Raw genomic sequence first — 7927 nt, 5'->3', positions numbered from 1 at the left:
AGCAGGAGGGTGGAGTCAACCTCCTCATTTTTCCACAGTGTTAATAATTTTCTGTGTGTTTCAAGCCTTTTGCATTCAGCATCTCTTCTGTGCTGCATGGAAGAGAAGAGCTATGTTCTCAGAGTCGTGTGTGACAAAATGTGTGCACTTAAGGCTTGGAAGGAAGTTTTTGCATTGCAGCCAAACTTGGTAGATTTGGGAGTTTTTGATTTGTGATTAGGACCAACAGAATAAATAGGTATCGTACTTAAAAATCATCACTAGCCTGTAGAGTTAACTTTTATTAATGGTGCAGAGCCAGTTGCACAGAGGGAGTGCCAAAGGGCTTGTTTCAGAATTAATGGAAACTTAATATTTACTTGTGGCATTTAGGCCAGTGAGGAGGACTGTCTAGTTTTAGGAGATGAAAATGTTGCAGACATTAAAGGAGAGAAAGGGAGAACTGAGGTCAGTTGACTGCTGTGGATGGGCCAGGGAGAGACAATCTGTCTTGAAATCCCTGCAGTAAGTCTACTTGCAGTTGTCTGTCACTTGACCTATATTAAGTCATCTGCATGTACAGAGCAAGATAATGATTCTTTCATTTTCTTTAGAGGTCTAGATTTGTATCGATTTCATGAAATTTTGAATTTCAAATTATTTTCTGTTTTTCCCTTTGTCCTATACTTCTTACTGTTCTTCAACTGTCATGTTGGTTTTGTGGATTTGTGTGGCTAAAATCTAAACTCTACATGTCTAATTATGTCAAAGATTTAAAATAGTAGGAAAAAAGGGTTTAATTATTTTACTTGCCTCTGGTACTTATGATTTTCTATCACATCATGATTTTCATATTTACACTATCTTTAACAGTGTATTTGCAAGCATATAAAATGTATACCATGCATCTATCCATTCACAAATACAGAAGTTAAAAAAAGAACAACTGAAAAGTAAAATAACCAAAGCACATTTGTGAATGATGATGACTTCTAGTTAAATTTAGAGAAAGCATTGTGCAATTATAATCTAATTGAGTGTGTGGTGAAAGAATTGCATACAATGTCATCGTCTGTCTTTTTTTGTGACCCTTCAAGCTAGAATATAGAAGGCACATCATTTTCTTTCCAACTTTAAATTCTAGACTCTGTATAAGACACAAGTTCGAGAACTTAAAGAAGAATGTGAGGAAAAGACCAAACTTTGTAAAGAAATGCAGCAAAAGATACAGGACTTACAGGATGAGAGGTAGGTTTTGCTAGTTATACTTCTAATACATAAAAGATGAGGATGACTTTTTGTTGTTTTCTCTCTCCCCCCTCCCCCATAACATACTCTTTTTAAAGTTAAAAGTGTATAACAATAATTTGCAGGGATTCCTTGGCTGCTCAGCTAGAGATCACTTTGACAAAAGCAGATTCAGAACAACTTGCCCGTTCCATTGCTGAAGAACAGTACTCTGATTTGGAAAAGGAGAAGATCATGAAGGAGCTGGAGATTAAAGAGATGATGGCAAGGCATAAACAGGAACTCACTGAGAAAGATGCCACTATAGCCTCGGTGAGTTATGAGTTGTGATTTTGGTAGAGGTTGTTTGTAGACCCTGACCATTGTTATTTAGCATATTGAGAGACAAGTGATATGCAAGTATATCTGACATTGTAAAAATTTTTTTTTTTTTATGATTGAAATTCAAAAATCTATTACTGTTATTCTCCTGTGCATTGCTCTGGCCTTTCTTGCTTCTGTGCCCCTTCCCCTCTTAGAGCAAGCTCTTTTATCCTTAACCTGGTGTCACTGCAGCATTTCCTTCTGTCCTGTAAAGCTTCATATGCCAAATGAGTTTTGTTACATGGCCACGTGCACTTTTTGTTTTGCAGTTGGAGGAAGCAAATAGGACATTAACTAGTGATGTGGCCAATCTTGCTAATGAGAAAGAAGAACTGAACAATAAACTGAAGGAAGTACAAGAACGTATGTATTCTCTGAAACAAATGTGATTTAGTTTGAAACCAGTTTCGTTCTTTAAGAGTACTGCTTTCTTTGTAATGAGTTTTCATAGAATTTTTTTGAATTATCTTGCTACAGAAGTTGCAAAGCTAAAAGAAGAAGAAGCAAATGTAGGAAATATTAAAGCACAATTTGAGAAACAGTTGTTGAATGAAAGAACATTGAAAACTCAGGTAAGCAAATGGATCTAAATTAATGAAGAGATAGTGTTTGTGAATCAAATAATTTTTAATTGAAAACTTCCCATGATTAAGTATTCATATGTACTATTAATACTCTATTCTTTTTTGCCCTGAAGCAAAATATATTAACTTTTGTTTGATTATCCTAAGTAGACTTTCAGTGTAGTGAACTTGATCTTCATGCTATATCAGAGGAACTCTTAATTCAGATGCAGTCCTCCAGCAAAAAAATCTTTAATTTCAGTCAAATGAATCGATATTTTACTGGTTTCCATCTTGATTTATATTCCTCTGTAAGTTCTATAAAGTAGTATATTTCTGATTTTAATCTGGATTGGTTTTTTTAGAACAGGTGTCATTCTAATGCAATGATATATTTTGGGTCTCCTTTACAGCTACCTGAAAGGAGGTTGTAGTCAAGTGAGGGTTGGTTTCTTCTCCCAGGCAACTAGCAGTAGGACAGGAGGGCACAAGCTCTGCCAGGGGAGGTTTAGGCTGGATATTAGGAAGAGATTTTTTACGGAGAAAGTTATCAGGCACTGGAATGGGCTGCCTGAGGAGGTGGTGGGTTCACCATCCCTGGAGGTTTTCAAGTGCCATGGTCTAGTAACAACGGTAGGGTTGGACTCGATGATCCTTGAGGTCTTTTCCAACCCGGTTGATTCTGTGATTCTGTAATTATTTAAACGAGTGGAAATGTTCAGAGCTAATACTTGTTTACAGTAAAACTGGCATCATTACCTTCTTTTTGAGTAATGCATTGAATTAAAGCAGCTTCATGGTACTGGATGGCAGAGGTCTTAGTTTACTGTTAAAAGTGTCTGGTTGTAGATCGGAGAGAAGATTTTTTTCATACATGATATTACTCTATTTAATTGGAGTGGTTTTGTGTCACTTTTTTCTTTCCCATGGGAAGGCTGTGAATAAATTGGCTGAGATCATGAATCGAAAGGGTCCAGTCAAACGCGGAGCTGACACTGATGTGCGGAGGAAGGAAAAGGAAAATAGGAAGCTGCATATGGAACTGAAGTCTGAACGAGAGAAGTTAACCCAAATGATGATCAAGTATCAGAAGGAAATCAATGAAATGCAGGCAGTAAGACCCTTTTGCAAGTTTAAACATTGGCAGCATTTTCTGTAAAATCACAGTATTGAATCAGGCTTTAATATAGCGTATACAGTCTCTATTCCTGAATTGCCCATGAACCAAAGGAATACACAGTGTATATTTTGAGATTGGCTGCAAATTCTGCTTAATTTTATACTTATATTTTCTCTGAGTGACCAAGTGCAGTGATAATAGGAAATCTTGTAATTTATCCTGACAGCAAATAGCAGAAGAGAGTCAGATACGGATTGAACTGCAAATGACTCTGGACAGCAAAGACAGTGACATTGAACAGCTTCGTTCACAGCTGCAGTCACTGCACATTGGTCTAGACAACAGTAGCATAGGCAGTGGACCTGGAGATGCTGAGGCAGATGATGGATTCCCTGGTATGTTAATTTTATTAATATTTCTGCATCAACTGGGTTTGTATCAGTGTTTTACATAGAAGCTGAAATATTAAATTGATGATCTGGTGATTCTGTGACTTTTCATCTTCATCTATTTCTACCATCTTATCAGTCCTTTCATCGTGATCACTATCCACCTACTAATTAAATCTGTCCGTAATCATACTTCATCTTACATTTATTTAAAGAAATTTATTTTTAAAATTCTGCTGTAATCCAGTAGAAGTAAATTGGTTTTTTCCGCTTTATTGTGATGGTTACTTTGCAGTTACTGTGTATATGTGATGAAATGTAAGACTAATACTTTGTTCTTAGATACTCGGTTTTGACTTCTTTTCTGCCTTTTTCCTCCCTTATGCTTTATGTTTAGTCCATATCACTCAATCCCACACTATGGAATCCATGTCCTTTACCTATCAGCACTCTTCTACCTCTGTCAGTATTGCCACTAAGCCTTCCAGTTCTCGCATGCTTCTTGATTCTGATTCTGACTCAGAGGAAGAACCTTTGTCTTGTTCTCACAGCCCTACAGAAGTTGATAGCACAGGTGACATCCCTGAAAACTGTTTGATTTTGTTACTACTGTGTCCTTTTCTCTGTTTCAAAACTAACACTATTAATACATTATTAAAGAAACAAGAAACAAGTCTGGCAGGTGATGGGCTGCAGTGGCAGTAAACATTGCCATCAAAGACATAAGAAGGTTTGCATGAACAAATAACTGGCCTGTTTTCTCTGAATGTTTGCATATGCTTCCTGCCATTTACAAACCCACCATTTTTATTAAAGCATTGAATAAATGAGCGTTATGGCCTTGTTTCCAAGTTAGCCTCTATCCAGTATCTGCAGCTATCCCTATGACCCTAAGGTACTGGATAACAAAAAGTCAAATCTTTGTGTTGAAGTGAAGTGTGGAAACACCTACCTCGTCACATCTACTTGGTCATTATTTTCTTGTAGGAAATCAGTCTTCTGAGTATTACATTGTTTTGCCTTAATCTTATATTTGATTCTTTTGTGGTAAGGCAAGCAAATCTTGTTCATTTTTCCAGATACATATAGTATGTTACTGTGCTAGATTGAATTTATAGCTGTTAGTGATGTTTAGCTAGCTAGTAATGAGCAGGCTCTTGTGCTTGCCATGGGGCTTGTGTTTTGTTTTCTGACTGTATATTAGAGTCTAGTGCTTGTTAGTTGCAAGCCTGATAAAACAGGACTCTGTTTTACTAATTCTGTGTTCATTTTGTATGACTACACATACACTCTTTTGAGCGAAGCTTCTGCATACTGTCAGTGTTTGAGGTGGGTTTTTTAGTTGCATTCAAATTTCTGCATTTCACTTGAGGTTCCTTTAAAGTGTGAATATCTTTCCACTGAAGGCAAAACTTCTTTGGGGATATTTACATTAGTTCATTGAACTAGAGTAAAGAATAATGCATTTTCTCAATTTTTCTCATTCTCTGTTTTTTTGCTATGAGGCTTCTAATGGAAGAAGAGCTATGCACATACATAATTTCTTCTTTGCTAGCCTCGTTTTTGTGCATGGCTATGTTTTGTTCTAAAGTAAAAATCATATCTAAGCTAGGACTTTTTGCTGACATATTTGCAACAGGTTTGAGGTATGTTGGTTTTGTTTCATTATTTTTTCCCTTCCTAGTGCTTATAAGCACATACTGTGAAAATTTTGGAGTATTCTGTCCCTTCTCTGATCTGTTACTACTGTATGGACACCAGAAATGAAGAAGTACAATCAGAAACTCATTTTGTCCAATTTCATGCAATAGTATTAGAGATTACAGAGAAAAATAGGAAAAACATTAATGCTTATTTTTTGTACTACATGTGCTTTCTGGATGTGGGGTGGGCTTATTTTTTTTGCATCTGCATGATGCTTGCTACACTTTGTATCAGGTGTGATTGACAGGAAAATATAAGGTGGCAGGTAAGGAGGCAGAACACATGTGATAGAACTACTTCATGTTCTTGGTCCCTACATTAAAATGGCCCCTCAACAGCAAAGGTGTTAGAGCAATAAACTTTGAGACAGTGTGTATCTGAATAAATAACCTTGCATTAAGTCTCTAGATGTATTGAGAATTCTATGAATATATAATAACTCTTTGTTAAACATGGGCAGGGTGCACTGTTAGTGCTTAAGGCTTCAGTATTTTTGACTTGGAGGTTCCTCAAGAGCAGTAGAGGTTATCTGCTGGGGTAGGAAACTCATTAGAAAAATATTATTGCAATGGAGTAGTTCCTCCTAATAAAACACAAGGGAAAGCAAGCCTTGTGTTAAGTGCAGCTATAAAAATAGGACCAAAGGCTATGTGATCCTGTGTATTAGGGAACACTGGGAAAGTGTGATCCTGGTGAGCTTTTGGTTACTGCTGAAATGGGTATGTCATGCAACAGCTGAGCTTCTAATACTGTTGATAAATCAAACCTGACTAACGTGCTAGTGTAATATAAAATATTGTAAGTGTGTGAAAGGGCAGATGAATTTAGGCAAGGCCTAAGGATTAGCAAAAAATTACTTACTTGGGGTTAGAAAGCCTAGGAGACATAGGCAAAATTAGGTAAAAGATAAATTTACAGACCAAAAGTATGAATTAGAATACTAAACTGGCATTTCCCTTGCCATATAGAGGCTATAGGTTATTTGTGGTGGTAATTTGCATTTTTTTGTCTTGCACTGGATGTTGTGTGGTCTGTACTAATATCTTTAGATGCTGTTGTAAAAGGTAAAGGTTGATAGACATAAGCATTTTAAGACTTGAAAAAATTACTAAAGGGAATGGGTGTGCTATAACTGCAAGTTTGCTCTTCCTTTTCTTCCTTATGCCTACAATGTTTTTGTGGTTGCATTGCTGATTATTGGCTGTATTCAGGAGTACACAATTTGATGAATTCCTAAACATCTACCATGATAAACTTTGCAAGACCTTGTACTGTTAAATGGTTCATATTCTCGTGTTTGCTCTGTTGCTTCTGTTGCTTCTTTACTGGTCTTCGATAACTATTTTAAAATGCACAGTAGTCTCAAAAATAATGTTTTATGAATATTTCTGTTCTCTAATATTTATCTTTTTCAGAATCAAGATTGGAAGGTTGGCTATCACTGCCTGTTAGAAATAATACTAAAAAATTTGGATGGGTCAAAAAGGTAAGAAAGACAGATTTACTATCTTATTTCATGTGTAGGCTGGATTTTAAACTTACTGCAGGTTTTCAGCACTTCAGGGTTTTTTTTATATGTGTTCCCTCATTACTTAAATGTAAAAAATATGTTAGCTGGTATAGCTACCTCTGAGAGGAGCAGATTAAGACACTTTGTTCAGCCAGAGGCAAGAACAGCCATTCATGGTCTTCAAACATTTGTACATTCATCCATAAGCATTCCCAGCAGTATAATGTAGCTGGTATTCAGCAGAGTCTGGAAACAGATGCCCTTGACAAATTCTATGTGTAGGAGATAAAACCAACAACTACTTACCTGCCTTATGTAGCCTTCACTTGATTACTGCTTCTCAGTAACCTCTTTGATGGGTCCTTGCCTAAAATGTATCATACACATTTTCATACCAGTTTGCTTACTGCTCAGTCATACTGTTAATTCTGGACAAAATTCTGGAAATAAGCATCTTCTAGGTAATTGGCTTTTTAATGAGCGCTGCTAGCTATTCCAGTACGCAGAATAGTGAATATGATCCCTATTAGTTGTGAATTGCATGTGTGAAATAGGTATCATAAGATTACAGTTAACTCTCTCTACCAGTCCCAAGTGGAAATTAAATTAATAACGTAGAAAGAAAAAGCTTTTCTCATACTTTCTTCTGGACTTTGTTTTTATCTCTTCATAGGCATTTAAATCTGTTTAAATATCAGTTAATCTGATAACCTAAATTGCTTTATCAGATAATCAGAATTTTGTTTGTTGCACATTCAGTTTCTTGGCAAATCATGGACTTAGTGTACAGTACTCCTGTTCTCCATTTAGGCACCATTTCTTAGAATTGTGGAAAAATATTGGTGCACCATCTGTGGTAATTGCTGTGACATCTTTGACATCCAAGATGAGCTGGATTAAAATGTATATTTTGTTCTTTTCTGTCTCCTAACAGTATGTAATTGTAAGCAGTAAGAAGATCCTGTTCTATGACAGCGAACAAGATAAAGAACAATCTAATCCCTATATGGTATTGGATATAGAGTAAGTATTGCCATGTGTGATTCCTTCT

At 36.2% G+C, this 7927-nt stretch overlaps 1 protein-coding gene across 1 annotated transcript in view; it reads left to right on the top strand.

Moving 5' to 3' along the window:
* ROCK2 (Rho-associated, coiled-coil containing protein kinase 2) overlaps window positions 1-7927 on the top strand; it is a 54241-nt gene that overhangs the window by 39007 nt on the left and 7307 nt on the right. Inside the window, exons 22-29 of the mRNA XM_009077188.1 lie at window positions 1124-1227; window positions 1353-1539; window positions 1860-1953; window positions 2068-2162; window positions 3088-3267; window positions 3500-3668; window positions 6782-6852; window positions 7811-7899. Of these exons, the coding sequence (XP_009075436.1) occupies window positions 1124-1227; window positions 1353-1539; window positions 1860-1953; window positions 2068-2162; window positions 3088-3267; window positions 3500-3668; window positions 6782-6852; window positions 7811-7899 (989 nt within the window). The remainder of the gene's footprint in view (window positions 1-1123; window positions 1228-1352; window positions 1540-1859; window positions 1954-2067; window positions 2163-3087; window positions 3268-3499; window positions 3669-6781; window positions 6853-7810; window positions 7900-7927) is intronic.

This window comes from Acanthisitta chloris, unplaced genomic scaffold (assembly GCF_000695815.1).
Source record: "Acanthisitta chloris isolate BGI_N310 unplaced genomic scaffold, ASM69581v1 scaffold26656, whole genome shotgun sequence".
Classification (NCBI taxonomy): Eukaryota; Metazoa; Chordata; class Aves; order Passeriformes; family Acanthisittidae; genus Acanthisitta; species Acanthisitta chloris.
This window is presented reverse-complemented; position numbering and strand designations above follow the sequence as displayed.